The sequence below is a fragment of the Callithrix jacchus genome, chromosome 10 (assembly GCF_049354715.1).
Source record: "Callithrix jacchus isolate 240 chromosome 10, calJac240_pri, whole genome shotgun sequence".
Taxonomy (NCBI): domain Eukaryota; kingdom Metazoa; phylum Chordata; class Mammalia; order Primates; family Cebidae; genus Callithrix; species Callithrix jacchus.
Window position 1 is genome coordinate 83,853,246 of NC_133511.1, and position 15,676 is coordinate 83,868,921.

The 15,676-nt window shown below is 40.7% G+C and overlaps 1 protein-coding gene across 13 annotated transcripts in view; it reads right to left on the reverse strand.

The window, feature by feature from the left end:
* SERGEF (secretion regulating guanine nucleotide exchange factor) overlaps positions 1-15,676 on the reverse strand; it is a 259,650-nt gene that overhangs the window by 55,532 nt on the left and 188,442 nt on the right. For 4 of the 13 annotated variants that reach the window (XM_035265950.3, XM_035265943.3, XM_078340708.1 and 1 more), the window contains one exon: positions 108-172. The exons of 4 other annotated variants lie outside the window; for them this stretch is intronic. In XM_035265950.3, coding sequence (XP_035121841.1) covers positions 153-172 — 20 coding nt within the window. In that variant the 3' untranslated portion in view covers positions 108-152. Of the gene's footprint in view, positions 1-107; positions 173-1,584; positions 1,611-3,049; positions 3,861-15,676 lie in introns of those variants that run through there. 5 more of the 13 variants (XR_008475187.2, XM_035265946.3, XM_035265941.3 and 2 more) reach the window with 2 other exon arrangements.

Below are 15,676 nucleotides of genomic sequence, written 5' to 3' on the forward strand. Positions count from 1 at the left end.
ACTGCTTGTTCGAGAACTCTGTTGGCAAACTCTACACGTTCTGCTTCAACTTCCTCATGTTCAGGTTTTTTGGCAGTCTTGGCATAACAAAACTAAATTTTATTTACCTTCTGGGGCTCAGCTATCAAAGCCTACTCCCTCCTCTTCTACTCTCAGGTCATGGGCCCTGGACCTGATAAGGAAGCACAGAAGCAGTGGTTAGAGGTGTAAGTAGAAGACTCAGTAGAGCTCACTGTTAGAAAAGCTAAGTGCAGAAAGGATTCCAAAGAGAGGTGTAGCAGCAGTGCTGAGTAAAGGCAGCCTTAATAAGACTGGGGTGTCTCAAGACTTGGGCTCAGCTGACTGGCCTCTCCATTCTGGCTCTGCTCACTGATATACTAGGCAAGACACACCCTTCTTTTACCTCATTTTTCCCATTTGTAAGTGAAGAAATTGAATTAGCTTGTGTCCATGGTTCTCATCCAGATTCTGAAATTTGGGATTTTCATTTTTTTTCCTTTGGCATTGGATACAAATGACTAAGATTGATACTGTGACTCAATGTTTATAATCCATAGCCACAGATTCTGAAATTTCAGAGCTAAAAGAAATTGACCAATATAATTCTCTCTTTTCTACTCACTTGATGATAAAGAAACTAAGGTCCAAAGAGGGCCCACTTCCAGATCTATAAAATTGAGTGCTTAGAAAGTTTTAATTCTGATAGCTACCAGGTGATGCCACATGATTCCAGGTGACGTTAAATTCTGGGAGGACAGAAACTATCTGTCTTGTCCTCTATTGTACGACTGGCCAGATTTTGTTAAATGCTTGTTGAGTGAATAAATGAACAAATAATCTCCCTCCAATGTCATGCAGCCTGGGACCAGGGGAAGTATCCTTACTCCTCGCCTGGAGGTAGGGGCAGATAAGACTGAAGCCACAGACTGCTTCTGGCCCCTAAAGGTATGATGCTTTCCAGCTGGAGAGCCAGAACAGAGCCAGGAACATTCTCAAGGCTGGTGGTGCCAGCAATGCTTGGCCACAAAGTGGGCTTCTACTAGAGTCCTCCGTGTTGTGCATAATGAATCACGATATATCAATTACCGCATTCTGTTAACAAGCTCATGTCCACCTGTGCATCGCCAATGAGTGCCCTGCAATTTGCCACAGCTCTGCAGTTAATACATGGCAGAACAAGTGGGGCAGAGGATTGAAACACTCAGGCCCAGGGAAATCAGGTGATTGGTTTGTTTTTGGCAACTACTGGGCTTGATGATTGGGCAGCAGTATGCAGAGATATATTCTCTCCTCTCTGGGGAAAGGGTCTGTGTCCTGGGTATTCTTTCCTGTCCTGACTCAGATAAGTTCAGATGGAGAAAGCCATCTTTGTATTTTTTTTCTCTGAAGTATTGAACAAAATGGGGCAGAGGCAGAATGGTAATTAAAAAATCACCTCCAGCATGGTTTGATGGTCTAGTCTTCTGGTCATCAGCACTGAAGTCTCACACAGCATTCAAAATATGGCTCCACCACACATAAACAGTGTGATCTTGAGTGTAACTCTTAATTTCTCTGCAACTCCATTTCTACATCAGCAAAACTGGAATAACACTTACCTCATAGAGATACTGCAAAGATCAAATGAGAGAATGCATATCAAACCCAGAATGGTGGCTGGCATGTAGCAGGTATACAATAGATAAGCCTCCTACCATGTTAGAGGTGTTTTCTGAAGGGATTCTAATCTCCTGAGGAAGATTAGGGCCAAGAACTTAAGCAAACCCAGACAAGAGCCTGTAGATGTGTGTGTGTATTCCCCCAGTGGCTCCACAGTAATGATTAAAACTGCATTCATGTGAGGATGTCAGATCTGCCTTCCTCACCTCCACACTGGCTGCATGAGAAGTGAGCAAGCCTCCCGGTGAGAGGGGAGGCTGTTCCTTTCTCAGGCAGCACCGCTGCAGCCCCTGACCTACTTTCTTACTAAAAATAGCTCTTCTTAGGTCACTGCTGCAAATTGAATTCCACTGCTTCACTGCACCCTGTAAGCAGGTGGGTGGGTGCCAGAGCACATTTGGTGAGCTGCAAGCTTCTGCTTATGTGGTGCTTGCTGCCCACCAAGGATGCTAATTCCACATGCCTCAGCAGAGGGCAGAGCATGTCTGCACTCAGCAGGGCTGTACGTGACTCTGCTGGGGTTCCTTTATTTGGTGGGACACGGGCAGGGAGGGGCAGTGAGGGAAATTCTAGATTCAGTTTTGAAGTCTGGCAGACTGAATTGAAATATGGGATCCATGCTTTCTTATTTGACCTTGGGAAAGTCATGATTTTTCTTTGCCTCTGTTTTCTCATCTGTAAAATGGAGATAATAAAACTGACTTTACAGTATGATCATACAAGTATTTTAAAATGCTACTTATAAAGTAGTCCTTGGCACAGAAGAGGAGCCCAATAATGAAGCTAGTACAGGTATTCATTGTCGGGCCCATTGCTCCACATGCCCTCTAGCTGAAGCCTCTCATAGCAGGAGTAGCAAGGGACAGGAGGCCAATCCAAGAACTAGAAAGATTTTACGCTAAAGGGCTTTCGGGGTACTGAGGTCAAAGGTTCTCAAACATGGCTGAGCATCTCAATAACTATGGTAGCTTGTTAATAATACTGATTCCAGGTCCTTACCCTGGAGACTGGGACTGAGAAAGTCTGTCTAGGGGCTAGTGAATCTGCATTTTAATAAGCTCTCCAGGTGATTCTGATGCACTGCCAGGTTTGAGAACCTCTGAACTAGGCCACTCACCTCATTAAGGTAAATGGGTAAATGAATTACTATTATTTTTCTTCCATTATAAGCATAATGCATAGTCATTATAAAATATGCAGAAAACATGGAAAGGCAAAAAATAAAAGTAAAAAGTAAAAGTTCAATCATATATTGAGTGCTTATTAAATGCCAGGCCCTTTTGCTGAGTCCTGGAGATTTGTTGATAACACAATTCTGACCCTCAAGGAAGGCCCGGTCTATGTGCAGAGATAGAAACAGACAAGAAGACTATAACACAACAATGTATTAGAGTCAAGTTACAAATTTTATAGAGAGAAGGATGAAGGACCAACTGATTCTACCTAGGAGTTAGGGAAATCTGCAGAGCTGGACTAGAAAAAGAGTAAACATTCATGGCTAGACAAGGGAGGAAAGGGCATTTCAGGAGGAATGAACCAGACATACAAAATCATGTCCATATACAAAAGCATACAGGGGGGTAAAAGGTGTCTGTTAGAAAAATGTCCTAAGGTCACTATAGTGAGGTCACCATATACAGTAAATAGTGGTGGCACAAAGACAGCTGGTATGAACATCTGGGTCTGGATCAGGAAGGGTGTGGATAACATCAAAATGCTTCCTCACTGGGAAGTATATTACCCAGTATATTTTTCACATATGGCTTTTTGTTTTCATTTTTACATGACCAATGCTGTAATTCTTACTTAATAAACACTACATATTAGTCAAGCAGATAGGTCATCTTTTATCAAGTTCCAAATGTTAGTAAAATTAGGTAGATCCTAATTTTACTAAATTAGAAAAATACTATGATGAACATCTTTAACCATAAAGCTTTTCCCATATTTAAGATCTTTCCTCAGAGGAGAATTCCAGCATATGAATAAATAAATAAAAGTGAATAGATATCTTCAAGGCTCTTGATAATACACCAAAGGATTTTCCGAAAGTGGCCCAAATGTTTTTATAAATGAAACAAGGCCCAAAAAGGTTCCATGTCTTGTCCAGATCATACAGTTGAATAGGGGTGCTACCAAGAGCAACATCTGGGTCTCTCAGCTCCCAGTCCAGCTCTCTTTCTTCTGACCACATTGCTTTCCTACAAATCAAAGAGAGTCGAAATAATATCTATTCAGCCAATGCTTCTAATCAATTTCTAAGTATTTTAGATTAGCAATGTACATGTATAGGAAAAGAGAGTAACATGTGCATGCTTACATGCACACATGAAGCTCTATATATGAGTCATTTTTCCATCCTTATCATGTATGCTCCCCTACCAATGACAATTTTTGTTCTAGTCAAGCTGAGCAAATCTTATGTTGTCTTACCTCCACACCTTTGATTTGATCCTACATGAAATGTATCTCTTGTTCTCCTAGTCAAATTCTATGCATATTTTTAAAATCCAGAAAGCATTTCCAGACTGTAGGCACTTATTATCAACAACAGTCATATGTGATATTTATTTTATTGCTTTGCAGCAGCTCTGGTATTAATATAAAATTATTTAAGTTTTACCTATAGAATAAAAGCTGCCTCAGGCTTCTGTTATTAGAAAGGGATAAAACAACCCCCTAACCCCACACTTGAAGCTAATGGGAATACTTCTAGAGTTTGATGGGCTGAAGAAAGGTCAGTCCGATCCCTTGTACCTTCTATATCTTCAGTAGTAGACATCTTGGTAAACTGGAAAGAGCATGGGACTAGGAAACAGAATAATAATAACTTCCATATGCTGAGGATCTACTCTGACCAGGCACAATGCTGGATACTTTATATACATTACTTAGAATTCTCAAAATTACTCCCAGCAAGGGAAATATCATTAGATCCATTTTACAGATGAGGAATCTTAGGACCTGAGAGATTAATTTATTCAAGGTCAATATCATCAGTAAGTGGCAAAATCAGGATTTAAACTCAAGTATGTCTGACTCAAAAATCTGTTTTTTCTCCTTTACTATATTATGTCTCAGCAAATGCCATTTCAGTTCTAGCTCTATTACTTTCAAGATACATGATCCTCTCCTGGTCTTTTGTGGTTGTTGTTGTTGTTGTTGTTGTTGTTGCTATAAGAGAATACCACAGGCAGGATAATTTATGAAGTTGATTTGGCTTATAGTTCTGGAGGCTGGAAAGTCCAAGAGCATGGTGGAGGCATCTAGTGAGGGTCATCCCAGGGTGGACAGGTGGAAGGAGAAGAGAGCACATTTGAGAAAGAGCCTGTATTTTTAACAAAGCCACTCCTGCAAGAACTAACCTACTCCCACAATAATGACATGAATCCATTCATAAGATTGGAGCCACCAAGACCCAATCACCTTCCAAAGGCCCCACCTCCCAGGATTGTTGCACTGGATCAAGTTTCTAACACATGCACTTTTGAGGAGCATATTCAAACCATAGCAGATGCCTAACAGGACATTCATGCTCTCCAAATCCTGCCTTCTCACTAATAAGATAATCATCTTCCCATCCTGCCCTTTACTCCCAACACACACATGCACATACATTATAATGGGTATAAAAGACCTAGACCGACATATGGGTTGTTATTAGAGTCCTGAACATCACAATTGATCACTCTGGTGATAAATGGACATCCTGCCAAGATCCTCTGTCACCTTAAAGAGAATTTAATTATGCTCACTATACAGCTCCTTCTAGCATCAGAGTGAATGGTTACAATGCCTTTTGTAATGACTTTCAATAAGGCCTGAAACCAAGAGGTTAATACTCTGGTAATCATGGTTCCCTGGGATATTTTCCCACTCTATCACATATACATATGCATTTCTATATACACTTGTACACATCTTTCACTGGCAGCCTGTTTCTAGAAAGCAGGATTCAGCAGAGGGAAACCTGGGCTTGGATTCCACCACCAGAGTGGAAATTGTACATGGGCTGGGGGGGCGGGCATTTATTCCAGTTTTCCAGAGGCTTCTGGTGAAATGTCAGGAGATCTGCCTGAGGTGTCAGAAGACCTGGGTTGTAGTTTACATTCTGCTGCTTACTTACTGTGTAACATTGGACAACATGCTTGACTCTCAGCCTTGATGTCCTTCTACACAAAATAGGGATGGTACTACCTTAGATAAATTAGCTAACTTTCCTGGGGCAATATTTTCTCTCCTGATAAACTGTCACAATTACTATGTATATATCCATACTATGTGCTGGCTCTGTGCTGAGGGCTTTCTACACATTCTGTCACTCCTTACAGTCCTGTGAGATGGGTACTATTATCTCCAGTTGATAGAAGAGGAAACCTATGCTCAGAGGCGTTCAATAATTTGTCCCAGGTCAAACAGCTGTTAAGTTACAGAGTTAGGATTCAAACCTTGGTCTCCCTAATTTGAAATCTAGTGCCCTAAACCATGAAACCATATTCCTACTTACTGGAGAGCTGCTGCAAGGAAGAAATGAACACACACTAATTCTTATGTGTCTCCTATATATCTAGTAGTTTGCATCCCTCTTCTGTAAGACACACGAGTACAAGGATGCTCTATAGAGCCCATGCACATGAGGCTGCTCTGTGACTATCCCTGTGTAGGAGTATATGCATCACGAGAAGGGAAGGGAGAGACAGGACTTGATAGAAAAGTATTTACTGCTCTCCAAATTCATGAAGTCAGCCATACTAGAAACATGGGTGAGGTTTTATGGATGAAATTTCTCCAAAGTTTTATAAGTTGGAGAGTTGACGGCTGGAGTAGCAGTGACAGAATCTTGCTGAAGACAAGAGTAAAACACTTGCATTTATGCATTATCACAGATTTTTAAGTTGATGGTATCCATTGGACACGAATAAGGAAAAAGATATGACTGAAATGGCAGGAATACTCACCTCAGAGAAGGTGGACAACCCCACCCCCACCACTGCTTACACAGAAAGGATGAAGGGACACGAGGAAGAACCTACATTTTGAAACCTTAGGCTGGATTGAACTAAAAATAGAGCTGTGATTCAAATGTCTATTACTGAGTTCTCTGCCTGTGCACTCTGGAAACCAGGTTGTTTCACTCCCCATCAAATCTACCTCCCCAAGGTGCTCATTCCCACAGCTTGGAGACACAGCAAAGTAAAAACTGTTGAGAGTCTAATGAGCGTGTGGTACCATGCTGGGCCCTTTATACCCATGATCTCATCTGAGCTGCACAACAACCTTGGGAAGCATCTACAGAGGAGGAAACTGAGGCCCAGTTAGGTGAGATGACTTGTCTAAGGTCATTCAGTTACTAAGCGGCAATACTGGGAATTGAATGAACTCATGTCAGTCTGAGTCCAGATCCTATCCCATGCTCTTTCAAACAGAAATCCTTGCTACATTTCAAAGAGACTGCGCTTCATTTTAAGCTTAGTGAGTGAGAAAAGCAACACTGCTCCCTAATTTACCTTCTGGCTCTGGGAAGGACCCAGCAAGGCAGCCATTTGAATGATTCATTCCTGTGACTGACAAGGAAACTTCTCTTGGTTATAGCTTCAGCAGCTGCTAAATCTGCTACACACCACCCCACCCCACCCCCTCCATTTGGCTCAGGTAGGTGGAATTATTTATGTAAGAATTTCAGTGGCCTCCTGCCTTAAGCATGATTATCATAGATTTTTAAGTGATAAAAATGTCACAAATAATAATAAAGGACAAAAGGAGTCAGGGTCAAGGAAGGTAACAGGAAAGAAGATATTCTGAAAAGCAAAGTAGTAGTTACAGATGCAACAGGGTAACTCTCAATATTTACAAAAAACACTTTCCTAGGAACTTATTCATCTGATCCTCATAAAACCCTGGTAGATGTTACTGTCTCCATTTTACAGATGAAGAATGTGAGGATCAGATCTGAGGTTCAAGGTCAGACCGAGGGTGAAATAAGAACTTAGGTCTCCTAATTCTCGCTCAGTGCTTCCCACAACCCACTCACCCAATAAAGCGAAGACAGAAATCTATGAGAACTATCAGAGAAAGAACTCTGTAGTCTTGCTGTCCTGCATGGCAGGACCAGGGAAGGGAAAGTGGCTGTGACATTATCAGAGAGAAGTAGCATGGAGTCTGGAACTGTAGGCTTAGAAACATTTTTCAAGTCTCACCTTAGATATATCAAATAATCGTGTGACCCTAGGCAAATCACTTAATCTCTCTGCCCTGATTTCCTCACTTGTAAAACAAGGCAAACAATAGTACCCACTTCACACAGTTGTTGTGATGATTGAATAGAAAAACAAAACACCATACATGAACAGTACTTGGCAACAAGGCAAACAATCAGTAAGTGTTAGCTGTCACGGCTTTCATCATTATCATCATGAAATGGCACATGGGAAATGTTAAGTGTATGTTCATATCCTCTCCTTCCCCTTGCTCCTGTATCTCCCAAGGTACCACACCCCCATCTGTTATCTATATACCTACTGAGAGGAGGTCTAGGGTCAAGGAAGAGCACACAGTGCTTCTTCCCAGGCAACCTGACTGAGCTGGCCTTGTTTACTGGGGCAGTAAGCTGCTACACAAAGTCATTAATCATACTTGGTGCTATGTGCTTTCAGGTCACCCCACAGAAATTAATGACTCCATCTGGCTTTTCCTCAGAGAGATAGAGCCTTCCCATGTATCCACGTATGGGGCTCCTACTGAGGATTCAACCTTTGCAATAGCTTACTGGAACCTGGAATGTCTACCAAAATGAGCTGGTCCCTGCAAAGAGGGACCAGGAAGCCAGGTGTAGTGACTGTAATTCCAGGACTTTGGGAGGCCGAAGCAGGTGGATCACATGAGGTCAGGAGTTTGAGACCAACCTGGCCAACACGGTAAAACCCATCCCTACTTAAAAAAAAAAAATACAAAATTTAGCTCGTCACAGTGGCACACACCTGTAGTCCCAGCTATTTGGGAGGCTGAGGCAGGAGAATCACTTGAAACCAGGAGGCAGAGGTTACAGTGAGCCGAGATTATACCATGCACTCCAGCCTGGATGACAGAGTGAGACTCCATCTCAAAAAAAAAGAAAAAGGACCAGGAAAGCAGTCTTTGCCCTGGGCTAAATTATTGCAGCAGCAAGAATAATCACAGAATAGTGACATTTATTTAACATTATTAAAGCCATCACAACACCATACCCTATAGCAGGGCCACTTAGCAGAAACACTATGTACAAATACGTAAATAAAAAACTGTAATTAAGTAGCTCTGCTTCACGAAGCTTTCTCTACAGAACCAACTCCCTGAATTCTGTATAGAGCTGAAAGTTTTCATTCCAATCTTCTACCAAGTAGTCCTATTTGGATGTTCCACAGGCATCTTACACTCAGTTATGCTAAAAAATAAATTCATTACCTTGCCCAAAGCCTATCCTTTCTTCCCTCCAGGTATCTCTCTTCTCGATGATGACATATCTCCCCAGTCTACCAAGCAGAAAAGGGTACCACATCCTTGATCCTGCCCATTCTTGCTCTTCCCTTCTCAATACTTTTCGTATTAGACCACTTAATTCCTGACAAGCACTGGCTTTCAAATCTCTTCCCTGCCTCCTATTTCTGCTGCCACTGTCTGTTCTTCCTGACAGTTTGCCCTACGGATTTCAAGCTTGCTAGCCAGTCTCCACAGTTATGCAAGCCAATTCCTCACCTTAAATATCTTAATTTGCATCTCCTTCTGGGTCTGTTTCTTTAGTTGAACCTGGACCGATATACTCTATCTTTAAAACTAAATTCTTATTTTGGTAGAATAACATTTTGATTCTCACCTTTGATTGGTAAAAATTGATAACTGAATCATGCTAAGTTCTGGCAAGGATGTGGAGTATAGAAATCTGCATTTACTGCTTCTGTCAAGCATCAGGCACTAAGTTCAATCCTTTACACATATTTTCCCGTCTAATGTCATTGTTGCTCTGAGCATTTTCATTCTCTAGCTATACAAGGAGGTTATAATTCACTCAAAGTTGCATGGCTAGGAAGGAGGAGAACTGAGTTTCTTTCATGGACTTAGTGTCCCCCTCAAAATCATATTGACTTCATTTGAAAATTATAATGAAACAACATTTATTAAAACGATAATATTCTATCTTACTTTTTATACAAAATTATCACCTTTCTTTTCCAACCATACTTATATTTGTTACAACCTCAGAAAGTCTGTATAAAGTAAAGTGGGGGAGGAGGGGGCCAGAATATTTTCTTTATTTTATAGATGTGCAATTGGAACGCTTGGAGGGAGAGTAAATTACTTAAGGTAATTTATATTTAATTTTAAAATTGAAGATTATCAAAGGTATCTGAACAGTTTAAGGAGCCAGATTAAAAAGACATCTTCACTAGGGAATAGTCAGTCCTGGATTTGGAAACTGTCACAGTTTCAAATACAGTAGTGCTGCCTTATCTTCAGGGGACATGTTCCAGGACCCCCAAGGGATGCCTAAAATCTCAAATAGTACCAAACTATATATTTGCTGCTTTTTCCTACATAGTAACAGGCAGATAGTATATACATTATGGACACACTGGACAAAGGGATGATTCATGTTCTGGGTGGGATGAAATGACATGGCATGAGATTTCTTCATACTACTCAGCATGTGAAACTTCTGCATTATTTCTGGAATTTTCCGTTGAGTATTTTTGGGCTGTGGCTGACCGCAGGTAACAGAAATTGTACAAAGCAAAACCGCAAACCCCTGAGACATAATTTGAAGCAAAGGGACCTGGGTTGAGTGGTGGGAGATCTGCTTTCTTAGTCTGCCGGGGCATGTCCTCTGGCTGGCCCACAACTGAAACATATCACTGCCCCTTCTAAGATTTGGATATTTCACTTATAGATGAAGATTGGGAACAGTTGGCTTCTGAGATCCTTCCCAGCTCCAGCCCACTTTAACTCTATAAACCCAACATTCCGAAGTATACCATGGCCATCTGTACTTTGCAGACTCTCTCTGGAATGGACAAAGGTTATTCTACAGTGTGGGCACAGATGTGGTCCTATAAAGCAAGATACTGAAAACCACATCCCCACCCCTAACCCACAAATTTCCTCTCTAGGCCTCTTTTACAGGAACGTCTTCAGATTACCCCACTACCTATCCCACTGACAGTTTAAAGGCAATATAACTAACAAGCTTATCCTCCCCACTCTGTTAACATCTCTGCTTCCATGGCTGGCTCCCATGTCCTCTGGCCTCCCTAGTGCAAGCTGACTCAGTCAATACCCAAGATTTACCATTTCTACCACTCTTATATTTATTCTTATATTAAGTCCCTTCTTATTGACTTCTGTTCACATTCCCACCCATGTTTAGATCCTGATTTCATCATCTTGTGTGTATGTATATACATTCCCAGTTTCCAGAAAAAGTGAAATGTTCCCCTTATATGCCTTCTTGGAGACAGGCTGCAGCTGGAGCCTTTTGGCAGCCAAAAGGGACCCCTTTGCAGCTCTTAACAATCTATTACTGAAAATTTAAGAGAATATTACTAATTATTAACCTGTGTCTTTAGATACCCAACTCCTTAAGCTACAGAGTACCCAGGACAAGGTTCTCCTCCTTAAGCAAGTTACTTACTTTCCTTGCCTTAGTTTCCTCATCTGTGAAACAGGTATAATCGTAGTACCTACCTTACTGTTGATGTAAAGAATCAATTAATAATGTATGTAAAATGTGTAAAACCACACATAGACCAATACTATCAGCTATTATTGTTATTATGGTTCAATAAATATCGAGAGTTGATCATATAGTGTATTGGCTTCCTGGACTCTTCTTTCCCCTTAACTTTCCTAAAAAGTCAAGCTATTGAAGTCATTATCTTTTTTGTTTCCTAAACCACATTTGAATTCATATGGTGAGCCTTGGGGGAGCCCCCAAAAATAATGAAACAAAAGAAAACATGTCTACACAGGTCTACAATTTGGCACAGCACTGGTTCGTCCCAAACCTATGCAGCACAGGGAAACAGAGAATATAACATCTCCAGTGAGGGTGAGTAGCAGAAACTACCCAGAAACAAGCCAAGTAAAGGGCTCCTGAGGCCAGGGGTTTCTAGGTCACAGTGACGAGGGTGGGGCCTTTGGAGCTCACCTCTAAATTTGCTGATGTTCTATCTCCAGAGGGGTGTAATGTGCCAACTGAAGTTAGGACTTCTGGGTGACAGTTCTGGGCATAGCCTATAACTTGCTGTATAACTTTGGGCAAATCATTTCCAAACTTAGACCTTAATTTCCTCTTCTGTAAAGATCAGGCTGTTTTTGAAGTCTGTGGTTCTATGAAAGTCTGTGGTTCTATGACCCCAGGGCTCTTCTTACATTAAGATCAGCTAAGATTTTGCTTCTTCCCCCTCCGAAAGGCAGCCCCTCCTACAGTAGAAGCCTATAAATCTTCTTTGGCTACCTTCTTCATTTGGCAAAATTAAAAATTTAAAAAGCATCTGTCTAAGAGCTCCCCATATTTTTCTCCCTTCTTGCTATGTAATGCCATTTGGCAAAAACTTCATCAAGTCAGTTCTCATTTACAACTGATCTTAGTAAATTCCCTTCATATGAAGAATTCATCTCGGAGATGCTGCCCAAATAAAATGAACAGACTCATAAAACTCACAAATATCAAGGCTACAGTGCCAAAGCTTCAGCTTTAAGTGGCTTCCCTTCTGTCACACTGGGCATTCACACAACTTCCAGCCTGCCTTGCACTCTCTGGGCTGCTGTCACTTCCTCTATCCTATATAGCTGCGGCCCACAAAGAGTAGTAGGAACTTCCATGAACTGGGATAGATTGAGCCCATACGTTTATCTCTACTTCCTTCCAAAACCCTCTTAAACCAACTGTAAAGGAATAAAGAAAGTATGAATCCACCAAGAAAAGAGGAATAGAAGGAGAAACAAGATAGCTCAACATATTTCAGGTGAATAACACAGATGAAGGAGGTAACTGACCATACAGAGTAGAGGAGGCTGAAACCCTGTGCCTGCTGAAGGGAACAGTGAGAAGGAAACAAATTTTTCTTCCAAGACACTGAAAAGCCTCAAGACTGAGAGGCACCAAGTGTCTTTGAAAGTCAAGTAAGGATAGGGCTGAAATCAGAGGGATTGCCTGAAAGTATATTTATAGGAAGTAGATACCCAGATTCTCCCCACCACACATAACAAGGCACTCTCACTATACCTAATGGACAGCACACATTTATTATCTGATGAAACAGAGCCAGGGTGGCCCTGGGCCTGTAAAAAGAGTCATTGAAGGGTGGGAGTGAGGATATGAATTAAACAAATGGGTTAAGTGACTGACAGTCTACATAAGGGATGATGGGACTCCTCCCAACCCCCTTCCCCCATCCTGCTCCACAAAGTCAACAACTAAGCATATATACTCCAGGACAGAAGATCAGGAGGAATATCCACAAATATTTATCTCTGGAAGTTTACCAATAAAAAAGCTCCCCCAACTCCTCAGTCCAAACATCTACAAGGAAGTCAGGAGCCAATGCACTCTCTCCATGCACATAGAGTCTCATGTAGTATCTCTTTTCACTATAAAGAGCCAGCTAAAGATCATCAGATCTTTAGGGAGGATAACTTCCGTATCAGTTAGAGTCTCAGCAGAAGACTACATCAAACAGGAGAGAGTTTAATAAAGGAACCGAGGAACCATTTACAGAGGTATGGACAATGTTTAGTATTCCAGGACCACTAGATTAAACTAGAGCTCTACCACCGCTAAGCCTGAAGAAGTAAGGAAAAGGAGTGGTTTCCAGAATTAGAGAGGGTGAAGTTAAAGAGCGGGACACCAGACAGGAATCCCTGATAGAGGGATGCAACTATGGCAGGTAAGCAGGGAGAAACTAGGAGAATAAATACCCTGACCTCACTGTTTTTCAGTCCTCAGATCTGCTGTTCCTCTCATTAACTGAACCCAACTGGAAGACAGAGGGCCAGCTGATGCAGGACACATCATCCTCCCTAGGGATACATGGAGTGTGAAAAAAGGTGGAGAGTTCATCTACAGGGCAAACAAAAAACATCCAGCACAGTCTCCAACATGAAAGACAGAACTCAAAGAAATAGAAAATAAAAATAGAAAAAAATAGAGTCAAGGCAGAGAACAAAAGAAAACATTTTAAAAATTATTCTACAATTAATATCCATAGAAAAATGGTAGATATGGTAATATGAACAAGAACAGAAAACTATTTTAAAGGATTAAAACATAAGAAAGAGCCTTAGAAATTAAAAATAATACCTAAATGAAAGTTCCACTAGAAAAGTTGGAAGATAGAGTCAGAAAGGTTTCTCAGAAAGTGATAAGAAAAGTAAAAATATGCTCAAGAGGAAAGAAAAGATAAGAAAATTAGGAGTCTAGGAAATTTATTATACATCCAATAGAAGTCCCAGAAAGACAGAACAAAGAAAAATAGGGAAAAAAATTGTAAAACAATTTCAAGAATGATTTCACAGAACTGACAGACCTAAGCCTCTGGACTGAAAAGGCTCACTAAACATAAGAACAACGAATAAAGAAGATACATAGCAAGGCATATCATCACATAATTTCAAAACACTGAAGTATAGAAAAGTTCCTAAAAGTTTCAAAGAAAAAAAATGGCATGTACAAAGGAACGGGAATAAGAAAAAGCAGGAGACTTCTCAATAGTAACAGTAGATGTTAGACGACAATGGGAAATGCATGTAAAAGTCAGAATGAAAAAAATTGCCAATCTAGATTTCTACAAACAGTGAAAGTGTCAATCAAATGTGAAAACAGAGTAAGTATATTTTCAGAATTTCAAAGAATCAAAAAATTTATCTTCAACTCCTCTTTCCCAGGAAGGTACTGAATCCTGTGACCCACCAAAACGAGACTAATCTAAATAAGAAGGAAGATAGGGAACAGAGATTTAACACAGGAAAATGGTATAGAGAAGTCATCAGGTAACCACTGTGCAGGCCGAAAGTAACCATTTCAGGGTGTAATGGAAAGGGAGAACCCCAGAGTAGCATGTGGTGAAAGAGGGGTAGGGAGACTGCTGAAAGAGTTGACATCTTTGATCATATTGCAAAGTGTGTAAGAGGCGTTTTACAGATGTTTTGGAGGCAAAATATCTGATAATTGGTATATAGAAAGTCAGTCAAAGGAAGGGGAAAATAAACAAGCAATTTTAACTCCAGGAAAAGTATAGCATAGGAACCATATCATGATATATTATTGGCTCAACAGTGAGAACAGTACTTACACTACTCATAATAATGGACTAATGACTTAACTACAGGTGAGGATGGAGGGAAGGGAAATGAAGGTGGTGGTATAAGATAATTATATTTTTGTTTATAAGAAAGCAACAGATAAAATTTATTTTAAAATTTATATCTTAAGTAGATATTTGATTTAGAAATATATAGACATCCAAAAATAATTCAAAATGGTTGGCTCCAGGAATTGGACAAGGGAGTGGGAAAAGATGAGGCAGAAATTACCATTATCAAGCCTCTTAGTATTAAAAAAAATTTCAAACTATGCGCATACACTGTTTTGTAATCAGCAAAAAGTAATCTAATTTAAAAGTGCATGCATTTGAGTCAGATAACCTAGCCCAAATCCTGGTTTCATCAAATATGAGTTTAAGATCTTAACATGTTTAGCTTTTCTGAGCCTCATTTTCCTCATCTGTAAAACAGGGTTACATGTTGAGAATATAGAAGTGTATGTAAGATACACCCAGAGTGGATGTAAGAGTATGTATAAGAGCTTAGTACAGTGTAAGAGCTGAGCCTGGCTCTTGCCATACAGTAAGTTCCCTGAGGAGGGAGCAGGGATCATCACCTCAGGTTTGTTTCAAGAGTGAAGGCTAAACACCTCCCCCAACCCTAACACATACAATAATCAGGTAGCAAGCAGTGAAGCCAAAGGCCATTTCCTATGTCCTCTCAC